The 27,426-nt window shown below is 37.8% G+C and overlaps 1 protein-coding gene across 1 annotated transcript; it reads right to left on the bottom strand.

The window, feature by feature from the left end:
- Positions 1-151: 151 nt before the first annotated feature.
- Positions 152-27,426, bottom strand: egln2 (egl-9 family hypoxia-inducible factor 2). The gene is made up of 6 exons (XM_053507829.1): positions 27,271-27,426; positions 25,460-26,621; positions 5,069-5,188; positions 4,698-4,834; positions 2,711-2,778; positions 152-1,358 (listed from the first exon to the last, which is right to left on the bottom strand). The coding sequence occupies exons 2-6, from the start codon at positions 26,486-26,488 to the stop codon at positions 1,306-1,308; spliced, it is 1,407 nt and encodes a 468-aa protein (XP_053363804.1). The 5' UTR covers positions 26,489-26,621; positions 27,271-27,426; the 3' UTR covers positions 152-1,305.

The raw sequence follows: 27,426 nt of genomic DNA, 5'->3' as shown, positions 1-27,426 counted from the left end.
CTGGTAGTGATTATGAAAAACTCTATATATATGTGACCCTTTTTTAAGCTCATGATGCTGAAGTTATGTCAAAGGTGACCTCTTTCAGTTTGTATTGTCATTTTCTTTTCGCCTGGACTCGTAAAAAAAAAAAAAAAAAAAAACTCTCCAGTTAGATAGACCAAAAGGGGTCTTTATTGTAATTGTACTTTTTACAAATTACCTGTATTTCCAAACATTTTGCAATCAGGGGAATGTATGCATGAAACAGACAGACTATCCTAGATGATCCGATCTCGATTTGTTGAATAAGAGATTGTCATCTCCCTGTTTTTAAAGGTGACTCAGTGAAGTGCCACAGTAGCCTTTTTAAAGACATGCATGCACACCTCAGTGTGCCTGTGCTTTCTAACAAGTGAAGGCCATTTACTTTAGGAAAAAAGAAAAAAGTTACAGGCGTAATCATGAAAGCATATCTAACATTCTCACTATAAAACACATCCATACATGTAAAAATTACAGTCAGTGAACACTGTTTTGACCCTCCTGCTGTACAGCCTTACAAATCTTCTGTAGATTATACACATAAGACATGTCTGAGTGTGAAGGCTAGTCCTTGATGCTGAGGAACTGATCCAACTCGGTACCAGCAGTCATAAGGTCCTCTGGTTACTCTAAAATGTCTGGAGCGTAAAGTTCACTGTGATGTGTAGGTGTTGGAGCGGGTGTACTGTATTTCACTGAGGGGCAATAACACTGCTCAACATGACCACTGCTTTACTTCAGCTTATATGATATGATCAGGCCCGAGTCAGACAGTCACTCGTCACTTCCTCTTCTCCTTCCAAGCCCAAAGCATCTGAACTTGACTACTGAAATGGGTGTCTTCTCCAAAAGGAAGTGCTTATTAATATAAGGATCAAAGAAAATCTGATTTATTACTATGCAAAAAATGGAACTTACAGTAGTGATCATTTTGTAATACATTTTGGCAATTTCATTCATATAATATTTTCAAATTTGAGATTTTCAGTAGTTGCCAAGCTGAATCTGACTGACAAGAATCACCGCTCCTTCATTCTGTGTCCATCTTCTGCGTGTACTCAGCCTGACCCCTTCTCCATCAAGCAGCCTGAAATTCTCACTAAAGTGTTTATGGTTGCTGAGTCCCAGGCCAACATGAGAAGGGATTCTTCCTGTCGCCTGAAATGGCTTAAACTGCTCGTCCTGCTCCTTGTGTCTTCCCGTGAAAACGGTTGTTCGGGTAGCAGCATGGGTAGGCACATACATGGAACAACAAACTTGGATGCCTGAGCTGGTGAAATCTTATTTTTTATCCGCTTGATTGACTGGCACTTCAACATCTTTCTGTCCCGTAGCTGTAAAGAGAAGAAACATGAACACTGTTAGCACAGGGGAAGAAAAAAACTGTTTATGCCCACTGAGGATCCAGAACATTCTAGTGGAAGTAAAAACTTCCTGAGTTCTCTTGAATATGAGCCACACACTTCTTGGATGAGTTTCTGATAGAAATTTACACCAGAATGAATTTACAGTCCTGAATGAAACATACTTCTAATTATTATTATACTTTTTTTTTTCATCTTTTTAAAAAGTGAAAATAACTAATTAAACAAATGACACAGATAAAGACTATATTAATAGTTATCATTGAATTCTTAATGAAATATCACCCTATTATATTAATCATTATATTATTCACTATTTATTTAATTAATCTAATATAAATACATTTTTAGCTTAACAAAGGTTAACCATTTAAATTCCAAGTAGATTTAACTGTTTGTGAAGTTTGATTAACCAGAAAAATACATTTGGGTTCTCCAGAAAAATGCCCACTATGCTACAAGGAAAGCGATACTGGAATCTTAAAGTCGAGCAAGTCGAGGTTTCTTTCTAATCTTCAAATGTCGCTGAGTCTGTGCCCACTGCAGTTTCAAATTCCTGATCTTGGCTGACAGAAGTGAAACCTGATGTAGTATTCTGCTTGTAGCCTATTCGCCTCATGGTTTGGCATGCTGGCCGTAGAGATATGATGTTCCGCTCAGCATGGATGTAAAGAGTAATCATGTAGAGTTACTGTAGCCTTTACTATAGCGTCTTATACAGTATATAGGAGACAGAACAGAGATCGTATAATGTTATAATATCCTAAAGACCTTAAAAATGTTACTGCAGACCAGCATAGATAAACTTAACTGTACAGATCTGCTTAAAACTAAAGATGCCCTGACTGATAAGACGGAATGGGGTGTCATTCTTGCACCTTGCAGCTCTTCCATTGCAGCTGGAAAACCTATTAGCCTGGCATCATTGGTCTTAGAGGAAGCATTTTGAACGCCTTCGTCCTAATAGTTGGAGGCTATCGCCATCTTTTCAGTTTATATTTATTTGTACTAAAATATTCGGTCCAGAAAAACTTTTACTTTGAGATTTGTTTGACAATGAAGAGTTACAAAAAAATTTTTTGTGCTGACGGGACAAAATCGGAAATGTCTAAAATCTCAATCGACAGGTCAGGGCAGGAAACTGCAATCGGTGCATCTCTACGTAAGAACGTAAAAACGATACTTCACTATAATCATCATTTAGAAACTGATGCAAAGATTAACGTGGTAATGTTACCATCTTGAAATAAAACACGTTGCAATGGAACATATGTCAAACAGGCTTTTTTGTTATTTTCAGTAAATAATTTACTGAAACTCACTTTGTTTGTACTTTTCCTTGGCGTTAGCTCGCTCCTTCGCGTCAAAGTACCAAACAGTGATGGCGTATCTGTGTAAAAAAAACAAAAACAAATGAGGTGAGTTCTGTAATAAAATACACCTGTTCGACAATAAATGAATAGGCATGCAAAATGTCAAACTCTGCTCAATAACACCACAAACAATTCACAATCAATTAAACTGTAGTTTTAGTAACTTTCTCTTCATACACTGTAACAATGAATGTGCAACACTGCCTTTGTATATATTTTCTGCATGGGATGTTCGACTGGGTGTAAACCAGATTGCTGGTGTAGTAAATAGTCTGATGTGATAAAGGCAGACAGGAGTCAAAGCCAAAGCTTGCCCGAAATCTGCATCCGGAGAGCTATGTTGAGGAGTGGGCTCGTTTGTTTATTCCACTCTCTCGCTCTCCGCAGTATGAGCTCTGCTGCTCACTCAGGAAAAGCGTACTTCCTGTGCCCTGCCTCACCCCTCAGCTGTCACAGAATATTACGCTGCTAAAGAAAATTAATATACAATATGCACTGCCTGGCCAAAAAAAGGTCATTTCAGAGGGGACAAATTATTGGCTGCATCAAGCACTGAAAATTAAGGAGATTTGAAATTACTGGAATTGGGTTAAGAAGACTTCAACACATTGTTAAAAACTGTAAGGACTGTGCTAAAAAATGTATTCAGAAAGAAAAAATCATGAATGGGGGTCACTTAAACACTAAATAAAGATGCATAGTCAAAAAAATCACAGCTATGTGAAAGTAAGAACATTTCCACATACAATCCAATGAGGACTCACACCACTGGGAGTCCATAAAACCACTTGTAAGTGTGACTAGTCAGGAAAAAACACTTCAATTTGCTGTGAGCAATGGAAAAAGTGGTCTGATGAGTCCAGACTGACCCTATTCCAGCGCGATGAGAGTGTCAGGATGAGAAGGGAAGTGCAAAAAGTAACACACCCATCATGCATAGTGGCCACTGTACAAGCCCCTTGTCAGATCTCGGCTCGACAACATTATGTGGCAATAGAATAAAAAGTCAGCTGATGACCAGAATGTACTGAATGACCAGGTTATCACATCTAAAGATTTTTTTTCCTGGCGGCACAGGCATATTTCAGGACTCGAATTGTGAAAGAGTGAAAAATTAAACATATAAACATTTCTGAATACAAAGTCAAACTATGAAGAGAAAACAGGTTGGTCCAAACAATTCATTCTCTAACCACCATGCAGATCCAGAAGTGCACATGCATAATAAGATAGACACAAAGTTTGCATAATCTTAGACATGAAACATGGCCCTACGTTAGTGTTAGCGAGGAAAATATTATCGCTATGTGACTTTTGTTGCTAGTTCATTAATAAGCTACACTGTAATTGTATTACATGATTTGTTAGCTTTTACACATTAATTAGTATGACAACACCTGGATTTGCTAGCAAACCAGCTCGCGGTTGCAGGAAACTTAAACAAATGTGGGTTTTATTTCTCTATAAAAAGACTATAGAATTAATAACACAGGACAAAATTAAACTTTAACAGATAAACCCCTCTAGATACAGAACTACTATACCTTTATAAAACCCATTTTATTATTCATGGGTTGTTGAAAAGAGCATTAAGAACACAGTGGGGAAATTTGGAACGCAATGAATGTGAAAGTGTGTGTGTGTGTGTGTGTGTGTGTGTAAGAGAGAGAGAGAGCAAGAGAGAGAGACTGAGAGAGAGACTGAGAGAGAATACTATGGTTGGCTAGGTAAGAGGTCATGAAGGACTTGTGTCAAGAGGAAGCATGTGCGTGTGAGCACAGAAAAAAAAAACCCTGCAGCCAGTCACAGATTGCAAGGAAATAGGAACCGTGTGACTATGTGTGTGTGTGTGTGTGTGATGTCAAACAGCCCTGATGTGGCTTGTTTCTGTTAAAGCTACACTCTGCTCACTGTAAAGTCTCAAAAGCTAACTCACCGAGTAGCGTAGGACGGCTTGACCTCGTGAGGGTTTCGCCGGTCTGACCAGAAAATGAGCAGACGGTCAAAGAATGGCTCGATGTTAGCGACGACGTTTCGGCCCTCGGGGTAGAGCTGTAGCAATCCGCCATGAACCTGAACGCACAGGCACGCGCCAAACAAACAAACAAACAAACAAACACAAACAGATCACGGATGCTGATAAGAGCTAGAAATTATAGAAGAACTAAAATCATCTATATAATGGGTGTTCTGGTATATCTGTTGGTTATGTATGAAATATTCCCTGGCACGTGGATGATGTTTTAATGGTAAACAAGCAGGTTTGAGATTAGCAGAAAAGCGAGGTAGCGCAATATCATACTGCACCTTCACATCCCAGTTCTTATTCAGATAGTAGATGCAGGTAATGCAGCGTCCATCCCCGTTTGGATTATCGACATGACGCACGTATTTCGTGCCGTTGCCAGGGTAACACGCCACCATAGCCTGAGGAGGAAAGCAGAAAGGTCGTGCTGAGTAACAGTAGCAGAATAACTGTGAGTGAGTGAACAAAACACCAACTGAGCCTTCCTATAATCTAATCTCCTTAAATCCTTTTATTATAAGCTTTGCTTGAAGTTTATCTACTGTACACATACACACATATACACATGCAGGTGCATATAAAACACTGGGGCACAGGTCTGTAAATCCATTACTTCCACATATTGGGAGAATAGAAAGGCTTGAAAAAATAGACCCTTTTAGATGCATTGCTATTTTCTTTTCAGGGATACTGCGTTGTTGCCTAAGAATATTTTTACTAACAAAATAATATGTCTTGTTAAAAAGGGAAAAAAATATACACTACCGTTTAAAAGTTTGGGGTCACTTTCTAACTCCAAGATTGTTCTTGATTTTTTTTTTTTATAATGCTGAAGGCGTCCAAAAAATGCATTAATCTCCTTTGAACAGTGAGATGCGTCTGCTACTTCTGCTCTGTAAAGACTTCTTAACGCCTCTAATCTGAGGTGCTGTTAATTGGTCATTTTTCAGGCTGATAACTCTAAATGAACTTCTCGTCTGCGGCAGAGGTAGGTTTTGGTCTTGCCCTCCTGGGATGGCCTTCATGAGATCCAGTTTCATTATGGTGCTTGATGGATTTTGCAAATGCACTTGACAATACTGTTCTTGCAAGAACTATTACAGAAAGGCTGACCTCTGTGTCTTAAAATAACAACTAACTGTTGTTTTTGTTGTTGTTACGTAATTACCTAATTCCATGTGTTATTTTATAGTTTTAAAATCCCCAGTATTGTTGTAGAATGTAGAAAATAAATCACTAAACAAAAACAAAGAAATCTGCAAGTGTTCTAAAACTTTTTGAACGGTAGTGTGTATATCTATATTTATATACTATTTAAACTTTGATCATTTTAGATGTAACCTGACAATTTATGTAAACACTGACATGCAACAAAATCAGCAGGAATGACAAAATCAGTCAAGGAATGTGATGATTTTAAAAGAACATGTCAGTTTATGTTCTGAGATTGAATGGGTTGGACTCATAGCATATAATTTAATTAAAAATAGTCCCAGCCATGTAATTGTTGCCTGTCTATATTTTAAGATAAGCATAGACATAAAAGTATATGAAATATATAAAAGTTGTTCAAAACCATAAATTATAAAAGTTGTGCACATCTCTGCTGATTTCCATGTTTTAAACAGACCCACATTTTCCTTTTCCAAATCGACAGGTATGTTTGGCAATCAGAAGGTGAAAAGCTTTAAAAAGCATTAAGCTGAAAAAGCTTAATGTCTAGCCGTGTTAGTAAAGGAGATTAGCAAAGTAGCGCCCTGGTCCACCCTGCACTCCAATCTCAAACTCTCTCTCTCTCTCGCTTTCTCACACACACACACACACACACACACACACACACACACACACACACACACACACACACACAAATCAGCATTATTTACTTTATTCCATTATTCCAAATGACAAACGCAAGTTTTGGTGGGCAAAACTTTGTTTTATGAACAATTTCCAAATTTTTTTTTTTTTCTTGCCTAATACCATAAATACATAATTCACAATTTCGATTTTCTCTATATTAGAATGGAGTATGAAAAATATATGTGCAGAAATAGATGTGTACCATCTATGGCAAACAATGATTCTTTTAAATCAAGTAAATTTAAAATAAAAAAATATTTTTAAATACTATACATTATAGTATAAGACAGTAAATGAAAAGCACGTCTTGAAAAGCGATATGAAATGCCACTACAAGCTTAAGTACACTTAAGTTAGTCTTCTTAACTCTGAGTACCCTTCCTGTTCGCTTATTAAATCTATAACAATGATTATACAGCTGGCTTATAACGCATCACACATCATAAGCTGTGTTTACTGAGAGCCTAATATCCCACTAATCATAATTTTAACCCAGTATAAATGCTTTGTGTCACCACCTCGATCAGAACAGACTGGCCTGAATTCTCAATAAGAATGCGATGGTTTGTGCATAATTAATACCTGGTGGTGTATATACAGTATGTTCTATAGGCAATAATTAGCCATGCAAACACTTGATCAAACCGTTTCCCTCTTGTTAGAAAAGATATATTCTTTATGCATGTTTAAAACACAGGGGGTAAAATTAGGTGGCACGATGGTCTCCAGGAAGGAAGTTCATCGCTCTTAATGAGCCTGATGAGCGCAACTCCTCCTGTTTAAAATTGCAGAAGCAATATGTGTTTTTGAGAATGCTGCCAGTAAGAAAACCACCCAATGTGAAATGGTTCTCAAAGTTAGAAAAAATATATATATTAGCAGCAGATATTTAAAAAATTGCTTCACAGTAATTTGCAAGTGTCAAAAATTTTATATTGCAATTATTAATCCTTGAAACTGTGTTAAAGCAGGAATTTATATTAACCAAATACATCATAAAAATCACCCAGAATTAACACAAACACAAGCAGCTTTAGATGATGACGGGCTTGTTTCACCGGTTCTTAAGCCATCTCCATCTCAAATAAAAGAATAGGTTGTAACGCACCTGCTTCACTGCACATGGGCCTGAACTAACACTGCCTTAAGCCATGTTTCTCGTGCTACAGCTGTACGGATTTCTTTGCAAGCAGAAGCAATTAATAAAATACCCTTCTTTTTGCCGAGAGTGCTTTTCATTTAACACCCATTCAGCCTTTGACTTTTACTCGAAATGCAAAAAACCTTCAATCTAGTCAAATAATCCACAATTACATTTACCATATAAAGATTACTAAGCTTATTACTACTTTTAGACAAATTTGACTATTTTTTTCTTGCTTTCCTGGAACATACTTTTGCCAGTTCTTCACAGAAATACCTAACGTTTATGCTTAAAAACATAGCAAAAAATGTTAAGATTTAGGAGATTTTATTTGCCTTTTGTACACATACCGTAGGGGTGCATTGGAATTTTTTGTGCCGAAGCTTTCTGAGTCAGTGATAAAAACGAGACAGATAAGAAAAGTAAAACAAACAGATAATACAGGAAATAAATAGTAGACGAAAGCTGTCAGATTGTGCAAACTATAAACGTTATCCAGTAGTATAATGTACCAATTGTATATTTAAAACATGATCCCCAAATATGGAACTATCGCACTATTCTTCAGTTTTTAAATTGCACTTTTTCTCTTAATTGCAGACTTAATTGCACATTCAATATCAGTTTTTTTAGTGTTTAAATAGCAATAGAGATAGGCTTATATTTGCCTTGTTTTAATACAAAAATTTTAAAAAGTTCACATTTTTGGCTATATTTAAGATATTTAAGAAATCCTACAGGAATAAAATCTAAAAACCACCAGTTAGCAGTGTTTGACGTTTCAACAGCACTTTGACGAAATTTTACTGAAATGACTGATTATGCATAAAAGCCAGTTTATGGTATTAAAAAAAAATTTGTAGGTCTAATACTTAGCACTACAGGACAGTTACCTGAAATATGGACAAAAAAAAATACAGTATATATATTTTTTGACTCAGTGTGCCACTTTCCTTGCAGGCACTATATGCACACGATATTTTCAGTTTAAAAAAATATCTGGAGATACTTGCCATCATATCCTGTGACAAAAGACACTTTTTCCTATCGTCCTCTGCTGAAACAAAGTGTATGCCGAGTTCAAAATGTAAAACAATAAAACATGGACAATGTTTAAAAGAACTTGTCAGAGAAGCGATGCTTCCTGCCTTCATACGTTAGAGTTTCAAAAGAACTCCCATGAGCACAGGAAGTGACAGGGCTATTCCTAGGAGATTTCCCTTTGGCAGGGTAAAACAATAGCAGAGAACCATAATTCACAGGTCTGGTGGGTTGACTTAAGAAAAAAAGATGTTCAAATTTAAATTAAGACCATGCCGCGTTGTTGGAGTTTCCCCAAAGGTTACAGACGGGGCACTTTAGAATTCCCTTAGTCACTGTTCCACAGGAATATTACTATATCCTCACCAGATGGATACCAGTGAACTGTATTACTAATATTGTAATTTATTATTGAATTACAATTATAATATTTATTATAATTTATTTAATTCACCCAGCCATTACATGTAAAGTGTTCGCTTGAATTTTCACTTCCTTCTAGCAAAAAACACACACCATATCAACAAAGTACTTCTGCGTGTCAAGTTTAACGACTCCGGTAACCATAATATATTGTTAATTACTGCACATATTTTATCTGCTTGATACTTTGGAGATTGTTTTTATCATTTTTTTATATTTAGTATTTTTTTCTACTCTATCTACTCTATCTATCTATCTATCTATCTATGCGCTACTTAAAAAAATTAGAATATGACAGGAAAGTTTATCCCTTGTAATTTATTTTAATAGTAAAACTGCTATGCTATATTCATTACAAGTAAAATGTTAATTCTAATATTTTGAGATCCTGGATTTGTGATGTTTATGAACTGTAATCATTAAAATGGAAACCAAAAACAGATTCACATATTTAATTTTATGTGTAATGACTCTAGAATGCAAGTTTCGCTTTCTTTTATTATATTTAATTTGTATATTTATGTGTGCATATATATACAGTATATTTACTGTATAAATGCACACATAAATATATAAATTATATATACACCTATTATAATTTTTCTTCATTGGCTGGTGTGTTTTAAGTGGTTGATTAACACCATGACACAGTGATTTTTTTTTAAGAGTAGGTTACCTTAATTCTCCTATCTTAATTTCTCTAGTGTACCGCTATCTTCAGACGTTTGTAAGGCATGTCTAAATATTCAAAATTTCCAGGACACCCCTTGTATGTTGCTATCACTTTAACTCGTGTTATTTTGTCAGTTTATGGAGTTGCCTGATTGCCACTGAATAGCGTGGTGGACGTTTAAGTAAGCAATGTTTCATCAGTAAACTTGAGCCATCAGGATTCCTGTGGTTGCTGTCTGGTTCTGAGATAACATCGATGCTTTATCAAGCCCTAGAGAATCGCATCGTGCCTTCCCCACCCAAACAAGCTCTCGCTATTATTTTAGCTTAGATCACGTATCATCTTCTCTCTGGTGCAGCCATGAATGAACACTCAGTCCACAAATCCATCTGTATGCCTCATGTGTATGGATTAAATGTTTTGCTTCTTTTTAAAAATCAAACAGTAGACAACAATATAAGCCTTTTTAATAACAATATCACAGTTGTAATTTTAGTGATTGGTTCCAGTGGCATTTAAGGCATTAACTAGTCTGATCCACAGTTTCATTGAAAAAGGGAGGAGGAATAACCATCAACAAAAGCATGAGAGATTCTCGTTAGAGGCTGAATTATGGTTGGGTGTTGAGATGATGAAATCAGATACTGGTGATGACTTGGTGCTAATCCTAGGCAAAAAGGGTATATCTTGTTTTTGTTAGGAAATAAAATTTAGTAAAGAACATATTACAATGTTGTAAAAGGCTTGTGAAATCGGCAACATAATCATTTAATCTAAATAATTAATAAAAAAGAAAAGTGAAAGCAACTTAATAAAATTTCTTAATCCTGAATGGGATGTAGTGACAAGAATAGGCTATAGATGTGTTAAGAAGGACAACAGGTACCTTAAATAAACAGGTCATAAAATGACTGTTGTTGGTCTTTCGGCTGCTCCCGACAAGGGGTCGCCACAGCGGAATACCCAGTCTGCACTACAACTTGACACAGGTTTTACGCCGGATGCCCTTCCTGACGCAACCCTCCCATTTTATCCGGGCTTGGGACCGGCACTGCATTTACTGGCTGGGGTTTGGGCACTGGCTGGGAATCGAACCTGGGCTTTCCACATGGCAGGCGAAACATCTACCACTGAGCCACCAGTGCTCAGGTCATAAAATGACTACTTATGTGAAAGGCAAAGTCTTTAAGTCTTTAATATTATGAAATGTAGTACTAGAACTTTCAAAAGCAAAAATAAAACATTTCTCATTTTGTCAACAATTTCTCAACAAGGCAAAGGGAAAATAATCAGTCATGCACTTCCTTTTTCTTTGATCAGATCATCAACATCTGGGTTTAGACCAAAGAAACTTCTGCAAAGTGCCTAATGTTCAGACGCGGGACTGAAAATCTGTGTGAGGAAAGAGGATGAGAGCAGTGCTGGAAAAAGCATACACAAAAGCCAGATTCGTGAAGACCAACTAAGAGCATTTATGTCATCTCAATAATTGTGGATGGTTATTATTTGTTTGTTTGCTTATCTATTTAATTATTTTAGATATTTCCAATCCTTAAATTTTTTTTATAGAAAACAAACTATTGGAGAACTGGAACCCTTTTTCTAGATGTTTGAACAATTAGCCGATGAGCTATGGCTTCATGAACTTAAAGCGGCAATACTCAAAAAAGCCACGACAACGACAACATAAAACCCTTCTACAACCTCTGCTGCCGGCTTGTATGAAGAACACCTGTATGAAAGTAAGCTAAATAAGCGACAATGTCGCAATATTCCTGACTTAACCCATCTGTCTGAAAAGGGCTTTAGTAAAAGAAAACACTTTCGTGTAAAGGAGTTTTAAATATAGTCGAGAGAATCCATTTTTTTTGCATTCTTTCTTTTCCTCGTCATTCCTTCTCGTATTGTTCTCCATTTGTCTGAGATTGTTAATGTTTCACCTGTTCCTTGAACAAAACAAGAGGAACAGCTTTTTAACCCTCTGTTTTTGCACGTGCTAATCACAGGAGATCATGTGATAGATACTGAGTGTTCCTTGTCGTGTTCGGCCTCCCTTTCAGGAGTCTGATTACAGATGTGCTCTCAACGCGCCTCGCTGCCTGCCTGTGTTTTGACCTCCGTCTGGTATAGAGATTACGAGAGCTGGATTAGCACGAATAAATACACTTTTGTCTGCTGCTTTCCATTCCCGAGCGAGGCAGCATATCGCATGCTACCAGGATGACTCACTTTAATTTCTACAATTAAAATAAGAACAAGGCAATTCAGTTTTAATTTTCACCTTAAGCATAAACCCAGCAACCTAAAGATCATCAATACAGACTGGTGAGAAATTAAAAGAAAACTGATGGAGCCGTTATGCTCTTGAGGTTCGAAAAGTATGAAAATGAGAGCACGTTCATCAAGGTTTCAGTATCGGGAAAAAGCAAAAGCGGTATCATGCTATTTCTACCTAAAAATAGATCTTCTCTCATGCTGCTATATGACCAAAAGGTCTGACTCATATAAAGCCTGCATCACCGAAGGGTATTTTTTTGTTGCTAAGAATGCAAGAATAATACTTGTTCCCATAAGAAGCCTTTAGACTGAACGCACTTTGAATAAAACAGAGTTAAAAAACACTCGAGACTGAAGTGCAAGAGAATTATCTCTTGCTAGAAATCATCATCTCTATCAGGATTATACAAGAACCAGATGAAATTATTATAAAGACTTGAACAACATTTAGTACAAGTAAATGCATATGACGGAGGATTTTTCTTTATATTAATCTTATAAACTCTTTAAGGTGGAAAGGATTACGCCAGCTAGACGCAGGGAGTACGCGAGGGACGCCTGGAGCTCATTCACATAAACACTGAAACGGCGCGCTTGGTATTGGAGTGATACAGAGGGAGTTTGTGGCATGAATTAAGTCATTATCTGAAGGCTATTTCAGCTAGAGCATTAACAGACACTTTGAGGAAGATCTAAAACCATTGTTTAGCCTCCTTAAAGAAATGGTAAAATACGGGACCTTTAATAACAATAATAATAATAATAATAATAAAAATAAAAATAATAAAAACATACATAAGGAACATTTTTCTCCTGCAGGTTTAACAGATCTATGTTGGACAAACATGTGATCTCAGTCAATTCTTTTATTAAAAAAAATTGACTGTAAATAGTACACTTTAAAACAGCATGTAGTCATACTGAACTAAACACTGAATAACAACTAGCACACATCCGTGTTGGCACTAAAACTTGCAGATATTACCTATTTTTGCGTGAAGCACAGAAACATCAGTACAGATGTGTAACTGTATGTAGAACAATTAGAATAAAGACTTTTGTCTCATTTAGAACAGTGATCGTGTCAAATGAGAACAACCCTGACTGCACATATTTTGCGCTGCGATAAGAACAAAACAGCAAGAAGGACACGGGAATAAGATAAGACTTTACAAATACAGGGAACTAGGGAGTGCAGATCTAACGGCTCTCAGAGCATTCAGTCAGCAGTTAAACAGTAAAGCGTGAGTCAGTGATGAGTTACAGGGTTTAAAGGCTAATCCTGATCTCATATGATTGGTGCTCAGAGTGAGTCAACGTTTTTATTATGTGCTAAAATGTCAGGCCTCATCTTCTGGGTCGTTTTATTATTGCAATGGTAATTTAATACTTGAATGTGTATGTGTTGACATACTCATGTATAGAAGTACATTTTTTAAGTACTGTACATTTGATACAATATATTTTTAAAATGTTAAGCTTCATGTGTTTTTTCTACCACACTTTTTTGTGTTTTTTCAAAATTTCTGGGGGGTTTTTCGTAGAGAAATTAAAATATCACGATCAGATGGCAAATGTGTCCTGATATAAACCACCGCTTTGAGTATTAATCCACCATAAAGAACATCGGAAAAGTAATTATCACTGGTATTGGTTGAATTTATCATTAAATAAAATAGATAAGCATAGGCGGCATGGTGGTGCAGTGGTTTTCTCTGTGCACCCTGGAGAAATCCACAAGGCACGACCTGAACGACACCAAATGAACACATTTGTGTTTGTTAACTGGCAAAATTCTGAGCTGAGCCTGAAAAGTAAACGTTTCACCTGGATACCATTGTTCAAAGAGTCAATAACATTTAGGAGAAAAGCTCACTCACTCACTCACTCACTTATCTTCTATACCGCTTTATGGACCTGGAGCCGATCCCAGAAGGCTTAGGGCATGAGGCAGGGTACACCCTGGACAGGGTGCCAATCCATTGCAGGGTACACACACATACACACACTCACACACCCATTCACACACTGTGGGCAATTTTGGGAATGTCAATTAACCTAACCTACATGTCTTTAGATTGTGGAAGGAAACCGGAGTACCCGGTGGAAACCCACCAAACACGGGGAGAAGATGCAAACTCCATGCACACAGAGACGGGAATCGAGCCTGGCCGGGAAAGGAGAAAAGTTAAAATTAAATATTAGCTAATTTACATGGAGATAGATTTTTTTAGGAGTTGAATAAATGTTAGTCTGTGGAGGGATGTTTAGTTAACATTTAAACAAACGTCAGTTAAGCTAACGTGCTATCTAATTTACTATCTTAATATTACTTATTGCGTATTAATGCTGCCATTTAACATTTATTACTCAAGTATTAGACAATACTGTAAACATTGATAAGCATTACACAGACCATAACCATGACATTTAACTAAATGACTAGTGTTTAATCAGTATCTAGTTTAATTTTTTATCTTCTTTATTATTAAACCAAAAGTGTCAGTACTAAAATCTAATTGGCTTGTTCGCGTTCAAACCTGTATAAATGCACATTTATGACTTCATGACGATAATTTAACTGTGTACTGTTTTAATAAACCAGTAACTCAAGATACACTTAAGCAAGCATGTGTGTCCATATGTTGGCCTGGTCTTTGTCTGCTGCCAATGTTTCAGATTAATGCTACGTTGGCATTACAAGCCACATTGCTCGATTCTGTTTTTTTTCTTTTGTCAGATCGAATTTACATGATGATAACGAGAGGATTGCACACATCGATACGTCTTTGCTTTCGCAATCTGGTATTAAAATACGTCCTGTAACCTTTTATTCGTGTCAAACAAATTATTGTATTTTTTTTATTTTGCTCAAGCAGTTAGTCGGTCATATTTGTTGCCGTCCAGAAGAAGAAAGAAAGCCAGTGGCCTTGCTTTAGTTGTTTTATCAGCTATGCATAGCACTGCTTTGAAATCTCCGCTTTGCTGGTGCTGAGTGACGTCAGCGAGCGCCCCACATAAACACAGAGGCAAAAAAAGTTGCATGAATTCCGATCTACCCAATCTCGTTCAAGTGTCATGACCGCGATCTACTGTAGGACCGCATATGAATGTAACTCAGATCCAAGCTGAAAAATATCAGATTAATGCATTTAGATAGCCATAAATAAAATCAGATCCATGTCACATTAGGTGAAAAATTTGAATCGAGTGACTTGGGGTGGGTAATGTGAACGTAGATTAAAAAAAACACCACAATCTGACTAAAGAAATGTTTATAGTGACTGTCAAATCCATCCATTAACCATACCACTTATGCTGTAAAGGGTAATGTACAGTACCTGGTGCATCTGGATACATAGACATACTGTAGGTATGATGTTTAATAAAGAAAGGTGTGTGTCTTTATGTGTGTTCCGGGAAGTATTTGCCAGGTTGCCACTGTTTGTACTAGTTTATATGAGTGAGGAACAGTCCTGTGATAGAAACTCTGGCTGACTGTATGAACCCCATCAGGCGTTGAGCCTGTCTCAGTCACACACTGCTCACAAATATTTAATCTCAACCCTACCCCTTCAGCCTCCCAGACAGTTTCAATAGTCCCTTTAATTTTTACACAACAATGCATCTTATGAAACTTATGTGCTCATAGATGAGACCTTGGTGTGGTTTTGTCTGTCGAAAGAGGAATCCAGTGACTCAGTGTCCCCACACCACTATAAAACCACTCAACTGCAATACCTTTTCTATCCAAACATCACAGGACTGAATCACTGTTATTTTACAGGACGTCATCGTTTCCAACTTAATCCTAACACCAGAGTTTCGTTTTGAGAATAATAACAAACTTAAAACTTTGACATGAATTTAAAATGAATAACGTGGATGTTTTAATAGTTTTCAGTACTGGTGTCGGTACTGCCTTGTGACGTCATCTTTGTAACTGGAGTTTTACTGGCGTGTACCCTTCTGTGCGTGCTGATCTGTGCGTAGCTGGCAGCGTGATATGTGATGTAATTACCAGGCTGCAGCACTCAGCGAGGGGAGGAAGAGAAAACCATTCAGGCGGCGTTTCCTAAACACAAACCCCCTCTGTCTCTTTTTCTCTCGCTCTTCCCAGCATCCACTCATTCCATTCCTCTGCTATGTTTCACAGTTGCACAGGCAGTGAGAGAGAGAGAGAGAGAGAGAGAGAAAGTCTTTGTGATAATGGTGTGGTGCAGGCAGATGACGGGACGCGGCTTTGGGATTATTCAGGGTACCTTCTACTATTATCACTGCCTCATGTTCTGAATGTCTTGTTGCCAGGGAAACATAGACGAAATATTTTCTACAACTAGCATGAAAGTGCTTAAGATAAGGCACCAAAGCAAAAGGAAAATAAAAGAGAGTGAGAGAGAGAGAGAAAGAGAGAGAGAGAAAGAGAGAGAGAGAGAGAAAGAGAGGAAGAGAGAGAGAGGAAGAGAGAGAGGGAATGTCCTGGGGGTGAGACGGCAATCGCTTGCAATGACTAGCAATTCTGATGCAACAATATTAAGGGATTAAACGAAAACACTATCGGATTTTTGTAGTTTTGTAAGACGCACTTATCCCTCTTTTCCGCTCTCTTACACTCGGAGCCAGACGGCAGAGATTCCAGACCCAGGGTTCTCACATTTCTTTATGTCAAAAATCCTTTTAAGTGTAAATTTTATAGAACCCAGCAGAAATTGTGTAACTTATTTAAATTATTTTAGTTATTTTATGTTTGGAACTTTGTAATAAAGCTGGGTATTAAACCCATTTATTAGATTATTAGGTTACTCAGGTAAAACGGCTCACTTTTTTCTGAGAGAAAGAAAGCAGCTTTTGTACATGTGAGTCGTCATTTCTTACATCTAATGCGCAAGTCTTGTGAATCCACATAAACACACTCAATGCATGTGACATTAGGAATGGAAAAACAATCCATCATTAGATGCTTTGTGATCTTATTCTCAGACTTAATAGTCAAAAACCGACTCTTAAAGGCCCAGCATGGTTAATTTCCCTGCTGCGATACAAAGCTACGAAAACCACTCGCTGAGAACAGCTTGGGATTAGTTTAGAAAATTAATGTTTATGTTGGAACTGACAGAAGACATTGTGATTGTGATTATGAGTAGCATGTTTTAGGGGGATGCAGCGATGATTCGCTCGTTTTTACAATCACACTAAGAAGCAACAAAGTGACAACATTATCGGTGTACAAGAGCCAAACAACTTCAGAGACATATTAAAGTATAGTGACAAATCTAAACGATTGTTTACATTAATCCTTGGCCCTCTCCTTCGTTGCCTGTAATTCTACATCACTTCAATCCCAACTCAAATATAAAATGAATGCGGTTAGTTCTTGTTAACCGCTTATGCTAAAGTTTAAAACTTATGATTGTGGTTTAATTATAATGTCATATCCAAACAATACAATTTCCTTTTACGTGATCTGAAGGGCACAAACCTGTTCCATTATGACTTTACCCATGTGCACAAAGTAAGATCCATGAAGACCATGTTTGCCAAGGGCGGAGTGAAAGAACCTGAGTGTTCTGCACAGAGACCTGGGCTCTTACCCACAACTTTGGCATGAAATGAAAAGCTGATTTTGTACCACGCCAAGCTCCCAGCACCAGTCCCTTAGCTCACTAACACTCTTGGGGCGGAATGGGGAAATCAATACACCCATGCTCACAAAATCTAGGGAAAAGCAGTCAGAGGTGTCAAGTAACGAAGTACAAATACTTCGTTACCTTACTTAAGTAGAAATTTTGGGTATCTATACTTTACTGGAGTAATTATTTTTCAGCCGACTTTTTACTTCTACTCCTTACATTTTCACGCAATAATCTGTACTTTCTACTCCTTACATTTTTAAAATAGCCTCGTTACTCCTATTTTATGTAAGCTTGTCATTCAAAAAACAAACAGAACAAAAAAAAAACATCCGGATAAATCGCGCCATCCGGATGGAGCGAATTTGATTGTGGTTGGATGAGAAGTATAAACATACTTCCGACACCCTATTGGTTGGTACGCGATCCATCACACCTGCACACATGACGTGACGTCACCCACTCCAGCAAGGACGTTTCAATAAAATAACATTTTCGGTTGATAACGTTGAGATAAGTAGACGAAGATGTCCGTGATAGAGACTCAAGATTCGAGGGAAATTTCACAACCAAGCACTAGTGAGGAAGGTAACAGGAATTATATATATATATATATATATATATATATATATATATATATATATATATAAATTTTAAATAATCACTTGGATTAATCATTCATTCTGACAGCACTAATGTTTATTGTAGACAACCATACAAGGGTAATTGTTACTAAGCCTGCCCTGGGTACACTAATTTTCTAATTTAACTTTTTGCAGCATTAAAATACTTATAGGCAACTAGTTACCATATCTTCTTCTCCATAAAACATGTTAATGCTTAGTAGTATACATATATGGTTCTTTAATGTATTTGCATTGTACTAAAATGCATTCTTTTTCAATTGCCATATAGAGTATCCCAAATCACTATGGCCGTTTTTATGACACATTTTTCTTTTTTTTTTTTTTGAGGTGTTAGTGCAGTATGTAGGCGCGTGGCACAGCCTAAGCTTTTATCCTTAATGCTTTTCCCCCCCTTACGTTAATTTTACTTTTATACTTTTACATTTTAAAACCAGTACTTTTACACTTTTACTTGAGTAAAAAGCTTGAGTTAATTCAACTTCTAAAGAAGTCTATTTAAACCCTAGTATCTATACTTCTACCCAAGTAATGAATTTGAATACTTTTGACACCACTGAAAGCAGTTAAGGGGACTACATCAATAATGCACTGTTTAAAAAGCATGAAAGTGAGTGGTCCGGCATCAACGTACTTATGGCAGTATGAGGGCTGTGGTAGCTCAGCGGTTAAGATGTTGGACCAGGGTGTTGTTGGACCACCCTTGAGGAAGGCTCTCAACCCTCAACTGCTCAGATGCACAATGAGATAAATGTAAGGGGCCCTGGATAAGGGCATCTGCTAAATACAGTAAATGCAATATAGTGCAGCTAGTAAAGATTGGAGGGAGGGGTGATTCAGTAATGTATTGCAGTTTTTCTGTGTGGAAATTTGTGTATCACCACACTGACTCCAAAATCCAAAATTAGAAATGTTTGTATTTAAGGTGATAAAATGTTGCTGTCCCTCTATAATCCAATAAGTGGTGCCGTCTAAACTATTCACATGCTGGAAAGCTGTGTTTTGCTAAGTTTGTTTGGAATTGTAACAAACTAAAAAAATATATATAAAAATGAACTCAGATCAGGATATTTGTAAAATCATGATACTAACACAATCACAATATAGATCAGCTAGGTATCGTTTTAAATATTGGATAGGCTGGTCCCTGGTGGTTCCCATCTCTAGTAGCCATTAACCTTTAACTGCCCCGTGTTGCCAACGAGGGCAGGGGTAGCTCAGTGGTTAAGATGTTGCCACATGGGTCAGAGGGTGACAGGTTCAAACCCCAGCACTGCCAAGTTACCACTGTTGCACCACAGATACATGATGAGATAAATATAAGGTGCCCTGGATAAGTGCAGCTAGTAAAATATACTCATCTGCCAAAAAACAATTACAAAACATAACTTGTAAATCAAACTGTATGTGTCCGCTACAGCTAACACCTTCTGAGTAATGCTGAGGTTATAATTAATTACTGACATAATGCCAATAATTATTGCATGTATATTTTGGAGAGTAATAGTAAAAACTCCTAATGCAAATAGTTTTGTTAGGACAAAGATAATCAGCTTCTCAAACTCAATGAGCTAAAAATGTGAAAGACTGTGAAATGTAATAGCCATTTTTATAAAGAGTACCAATAATTCTGCAATGGACTGTATTTCCGTCATGAATGCGCATGGGGCATTGATGGACATCATGGAGAAATAGCAGCAGTACATACCGGCATGACCTGACTAGCTCAAATAGTCAGACCTGCGTCATAGGAGCAACTCCACTCCTTCTTGTTGATGTGGGCTGACGGGCATGGTGGAACACACACACACACACACACACACACACACACACACACATACACACACACTGCATCTGGGTCAAATACGTCATCGGACATAACTCAAGCTTTATTTTCTAAGCAAATGTGTTTGCTATTTGGCGCACACACCAAGTGCATTAAGCTTTAACTCCACTGTTTCGCCAACATTAAGTCAGATAAGTAAGTTTACATTATAATTAATAGTTTGCAAATATTGTACTAAATGCTTGTCTTTATAAGCCAGGACCAATCGAACGCTCAATCGGAAAACACAAATACCTAGAAAGCGTAACATAACACTATAAAACAAATACCAACACACACACAAACACACTTGTAGGCTACAGAGATGGTAAGAATGCATTGTTTTCGTACATGGGTGCAGGTAGTTACTGACAGAAACGTCTACGGACCTGAAGCTCTGATCCTGAGGGCTGATAGGACAGCTCCCCTGCAGAACGACAGTGAAGCTACATACCGCTCGCGAAATAATGGAAACCATACAGAGCGTTAAGACGTGAGTGGACTTGATTACATAATCAGGGAGATCTCTGCCCACAGCTTCCTTCAGACTTTACACAATAAAGATTACACCTCTGATATCTGCCATTGTTTACAACAATCTGTATTAGGTGAGTAACATATAAAAGCTTTGTGTCTAGGTTATGAAAAAGCACTGCGATGCCAAACCACTCGGAAAACCACTGAACCATTCACATTAGGTTCATCAAGACAACACCAGGAACAGACATCTAGTCCAACTCTGTAGAACGTAATACATGTAATGAGACAAAAAGACATACCAGCAAGTTATGACTATACATAAATACAAAAACACACTGTAATACCAACAATAACAAATGGTCAAATAGTGATTGTAATAGAAGAGAAAGGAAACTATATACAGCTCATCTGATGTTAGAGTGTAGCTCTCTCTCATAGAGTGAAAGGAAGCAACAGACACAGTGTTTGTTTTAATAGTCTTAAAAATATGAAACGGAAAATAAAGCAGCACTAAACTGAGTTATTAAAAAAGTCAAGTTTGGAAGAAAGACCACGCTTGAAACTTCCCATCGATCCTGATGTCTCCATCTTTCACCACAAGTTTGTTTTTCAGTTTGTTCCGAAAGTTTTCTTATATGAATCAAACGTCTACACATCAGACAGAGCTTTTCAGGCATCTACACTTTCTTCATCTTAGATCTTTGCATAGCTCTGCGTTTTAGCCTGCTAGACATATGGTAGACAACACACTCCAGAAAGCAGCAACTCTGACACCATCGCCGTCTTACTCAATATATCATTGCCTTTCCTCCATTTGCAATCTAAACACCACAAGTAAAAGTAAAAAAAAAAATCCACTAAATAAACTAGTGTGGTTTTGCTCGACAATAAAGCTCTAAACGGTCGACAACACTATGCTTCTGTTAGCAAGAGGAGTTTGCTGCATTGTGTGATGTCTCACAAAGCTTGCAGTCCTTCCTCTCTCCTGCTCTTTCATTCATCCAAGCTCCGCTTCATTCATCCCAACCCTTAACCTATAGTAACCCCTTCCACACAGAAACCTCAACTCCATCATTCACCAAAGTCTTACAATTGCTCCCTCGCCAACTCTGTCACTCCAGGCAGCACAAGCTAAGGTTTATACCAGTACTCTCTAACTCAGCAGAAAGATATCAAATATACCGTTTATACCCTGATCCCCAACAGCAACAAGCTTGCCAAGCTCCTGATTCATCAGTGGCATCCCAGCAGTTAAAATATCCTGATACTAGGAACAATTAGAATTTATCCTTGTTAACCATTCACCCCTAATGATCAAGACCACATGCCAAGAGTTCTTCCTGAACCACATGAAAATGCAAAAACATGCTTTCTATGCCACGCCAACAGGGGGCAATCTAAACTGAAAAAAGAGGCCTGAAAAAAGTTATCTCCAGGTGCGTAACATTCTGACATCAAACTAAGGAGATATGGCATATCCAAAACTCCTGTCCAAAAATCAAACCTGAAAATGGAGTTGGAGCAAATACCCATGTACGTGAGAAACAGGCATAAGGGTTTTGATACATATGACTATAAAGTAACTCTGCTTCCTCATTTCGTCATGCACACTCCTTGTTCTCCTTCTTGTGTCAGGTACATCTTCAGCATCACTATTCTTTTGTGAGCTTCAAAAGACTGATAATTTATTGCCCTATTCATAGTCAATAATTGACCCCAATGCTGTTTACCTCACAGCTACACTACCTCAAGTCTCAAAGTTTTTTACCATAGCACTCAACAAGTTCATCTGGCTCCCATTAACATCGAGAAGTTTCTGGATCCCTTTGTGCGTCTTCAAAGGACTTTCAGATCATATCAGATTTCCAGAATGTAACACCAGGAGTTTATCTCCTAGGCAAGCTACAGCTACATCCAGGCTGATGCAAATACAGAGCTTTGGAAAATACCTTTCAAAATACAGCATGCATCAGTTAAACTTCAGAAGCCAGTCTATCCCACTCAACACAGAAGCTGCTCAAATGTCCAGGCCAAGTTCCTTAGAGCCCTTCCAAGTTTTTATAGTTCCACAATCCCTTTTCATGTGATTTAATAGAGCACAGATTCTACATTTACAAAAAATCACTTAACCACTGCCCGTGTTCCCAATCACACAAAAGTGTGGAAATATTTTATCCCGTGCCTGTGTTTTAATTTTATAAATACAGAGGAGAAGTGAGTACAAACCAGACCATGCAACATTTGCACGGCAAAAACATTCACACACAGTTGCATGTTTGCTGAAGCTGTACTTCAAGTGTCTTTCTATACTCTTCAGGAAGGCACTAAGCAAGGTTTTAGTTTGTTTTTACTTTGTTGTGTCCTACATAAGTCACAGAAAAAAAAATATTAAATGAAAGTTTAATTCTACTTAAACTAGCTGGCTTCTTTTATCTGCTAAAAAAATTACTTATGAAGAGGGAGAAACTTCGGCAGATCCGATGCGGGGTTAATGCTGAACATTTTTGTGCCAACAGAGCAATGATGGTCATATGACAATGGTCATAACCTTAGAAAGAAGACTGTAGGTGACTGTAACAGATTTTGTCAGTTTCTATCACATTTTAAAACATTTTATTTTTCTAATGCAGTTTTACTGTCAAAACAATAAAAAAATACTCTTATAATTACAAACTCTTTAGCTGTTTGACAAGTCAGGAAACAAAGTAAACCTGTGAAGTATTTGTTAATTCAGGGAACATCCAAATACATCTAAAATGCTAAAACTAACGAATACTACACTTAATAAAATATAATTAAATAAGACATTTATGGAGTCTATGTAGTTTAATGTATGTAGGTTTTTTTCCAGACACCCTGTAGTGTGAACTGACTCATACAACAGAGTTGGTGTTAACAGAGTTTGCCTAACTTAAAATGTTCAGAAAAATAGCATAAACATGCATACAAACAAAACAAACATATTTGACTACTATTTAAAGAGGACATTTGCTAGGTAAATTAACCACATAGCTAACATAGGTTACTAGCCATGTTGTCTAACTGGCTTCTTTGTGTAAGGACAGTTTTTTGTGTAAAGATATTATGTGAATTTCTGGTTCAATTAACTAAATAACAACATGAGCAGTTGTTGCATTCATTGTTCAGTGGTATTTGTTTACAAACCTATCATAATAATAATAATAATAATAATAATAATGCAATATTTGATCTTATTAGATAGTGCTATTAGATATGCTAGTTAAAACCTATAATGGATTATTATTTGTGCTTTTGTACTACATTTATATATCTGTGTGACTTTCAGATAATTGTCATTAGACATCATACAAAGACCTGTTTCCGCATTTTACATTTTCGCTAGAGAACAAAACTAAAAACAAGCATTGTTTCCATTAATCAATCCATGATCTTGTTTTCATGTGTGTTCATTTGAAAGGGCTTTTCTTTACAACATCAGAAAAAATTAACCACCATGAAAAGGATCCATTTGGATTAGATTGTTTATTCAAATAAAATACAAAACCACAAGGCTAAGGCCAGGATTGCATGTATTGCAACATGGGTAGAGGACCTCATCGCTGCGGTACTTCTGCTGCCACACTGAACATTTTACTGCTATTCTATAATCTCTGCACTTTGAGACTCTGTCTTGCTCATGCACTGAGATACTGTACAGCTAATATGCATGTTACACCCTGCAAGATCAACACATTTAATGATGCATGTATGTAATCATTACATTTATCCACATGATCACTCCACATACAGCATGTTTTAATGTTAAATGCTATGACTGAATTTTAATCCTCACTAGATAATATATTCCTGCATTTTTCAACCACACGGCTGTCTAATCCATATTCAGCACATGCATGATAACTACAGGCAGAAATATCAACATGTTACTCTTTACTGAGAAAATAACAAATAATAAATTGTTCACTCACAACACACTTAAAAATAAATTCTTATGGCAGGTGATGGATTTTTCCAATAAATCTGTGTAATTTGTATGTTTATAGATGGGCCTTTTTTAAGGGATTTTTTAACCATGATTATCAACATAGCTTTAAGTAAACAGATGTTTCAATTTGAATCTCACAAACCTTACTCCAAAAAGAAAAATCTGAATTACTCTATATTGCATTGAGTGAACATCTGTAAAATATTTTCTCATGGTTATATGATCCTCTTTTTTTTTTTATGCATTAGATATATGTTTACTGGCTTTTGTCCTATGATATAGCCATGTGTTTTAATCAATTTATGGAAAAATGCAAAAAACTACCCTTAGACATCCATTATCTGTGAGTTTTAAATAATCAGGCTTTCTGTTGTTTTCTCTCTGTTTTTCTCTTGCCTGTGGTAATCGAACATGCTACGGACGGAGTAGATTAAAAAAACTGCTGGGGAAGGCCTATCCCTTTAAGAAACTAGGTGTAAAGGCACACATGGTGCTCTGCGATAGGATCAGTCATGGCACATCACAGGCAAGTGACTTAATTTGAATCCAGCTGACTTCTCACATGCTTCTTTCCAAAGTAGTCTATTTGTGTATCACAGAGAAAGAATGAGATGCAATCACACTATGCACATGAAAAACAGAAAAGCAGTAAACACAAGGTGGACTAATGGACTGCTCTGTATTCACAGACTGATACACATAACTTACCTTAGTTCGACCATTAATAACATAATCCCCAAGCTGTCCGTTTGCCGAGCTGTGCATGATGGCTTCGTCGACGTGAGCCATGAGTGTGCCGATCGCCTCGCAGCCGGGTTCTCCACCCTCCACCCAGGCTATCTGATCTCCACGGATGTTTTTAGACGGGATGCCCCTCTGGCTCACCAGCTGGCCTCCACGAAACTTCCCACTGTGATTCAGCGTCTTCACCTCCTGCAGCACCCGTTCACCAATTTGTGCGCCCAGGAAGTTATCTTTCACGCAGATGCCATAGTATTTCATACAAGGCACTATGTAGAGCTGGGCGATACTCTCCATGGACCAGCTGGCCACAACTCCACTCGGCGGCCGGACGGCGGACACTTTGTTGCCCGGTGCTGATATCTGGGGCGCCACGGTGCGCCCGTTTTGGTGAACTCCTCGTTCAGGAGAGGACAAGTCCTTTGAGTTGCTATAATGATTAGGAAGCTGGCTGTTGCCTGGACACTGCATGCTTTTCACTTTTTCTTTTTTAGAGTCATTGTTCAGTAGTCTCCTTTTGCAGTCAGGAGGCGTGCAGGAGTCCTCCAGGCACTCTGGTGAGCCCAGGTCCACTAGTGCTTCATCTAAACTATTTTTATCGTCTGCCAACCTCTGAGCTCTGCTTTTCAGATCTCCGTTCGATCGCTTCATGAGGAGGGGACAGCTGTCGGCTGGACGCGGGGGACAGCTGGCTGTGCCGTTGAGTGTCTCGCTCTTCTGCCTAGAGGAATCTGCTAGTAAAGGAAATCCGTTATAAGTGCCACCTAGAGCGGAGAGTGATGACACGAGCTCGCCGTTGGTTTTGGGCTGCTGCTGCAGAGCGGAGACTCCGGATTTGGGCGTTAGTCCCTCCAGGAGCTCGGCGCTCGCCGACGGGCTGCAGTACGTGGTCAGGCCAGGCATGGTCTCCGCTTCCCTTCTCCCGGGACAAACACTACGAGCTCGGTGAGGCGAAGCGCTTCCTTTTAACAAGTCCCTGCTGTCCGAGCTCTCCATTTCATCTCGTCTGCTCCCGGATTCTCACGTAGCTCACGTCCGATCCTCATTTTCTCCCCCGTGCTGCTTGGTGCACATAGCTCTCCTGGCAGCGCCGTCGGGTCTTACAGCCACAGCAAACTTCTTTATCAGGCTGAAGGACGAAACACAAGACTGGCTTTAGTTCAGTATTCGATCAAACGAATGGAAATGAGATAAAGGCAGTAAAGCCGTCAAGCGCACTAACTTCCTCCCAGCTTCAGTTTATCCATCTGTTCGGTTAGCAGGTGTGAAAGTCAGGCGTATGATGTTTAACATAGTATATTTCCGCTTATTCCGCGTATTGAATGCGCATAATCACGATGTGTCTTAGTTACATAGTTAGGCAAGTGATAGTGCTAGCTGCATGAATAAACAACTAATTATTAACAAAAGACACTAACACCAAGCAATGCTCTCGGGGTGATACAGAGCTACAGAGGTCTGCATTCTGACTAGAAACCGACTCTGAACTGAATTTACAGCAGAAACAAAGACAGGAAAAGTGCAACTATTTTAGGATATATACATAAATATATACATAGTATATACATTACAACGTTACATAGTATCTAACACTGTTTGAAGCTTAAAAATGTATAAGTATGTCTGTGTGTGTACTTTCTCTCTCTCTCTCTCTCTCTCTCTCTCTCTCTCTATATATATATATATATATATATATATATATATATATAGATAGATAGATAGATAGATATGGATGGATAAATACATATACGTATACATATACAGACACATCCTCTTACCTCCACAGACGCACTGCTGTATAAACGACTAACCGGCTACCACATACACTACTGTAGACAGGCACTGTAGAGAATGCACGACTGTTACACGGATGTCTCTTCAGCACTACATAGTGCACCGCATAGAGTGTAAAAGCAATTCTTTCACGCCCTATA

The sequence above is a fragment of the Clarias gariepinus genome, chromosome 11 (assembly GCF_024256425.1).
Source record: "Clarias gariepinus isolate MV-2021 ecotype Netherlands chromosome 11, CGAR_prim_01v2, whole genome shotgun sequence".
Lineage (NCBI taxonomy): Eukaryota > Metazoa > Chordata > Actinopteri > Siluriformes > Clariidae > Clarias > Clarias gariepinus.
The sequence above is the reverse complement of the archived record's forward strand: the minus strand, read 5'-3'. Positions and strand labels throughout refer to the sequence as shown.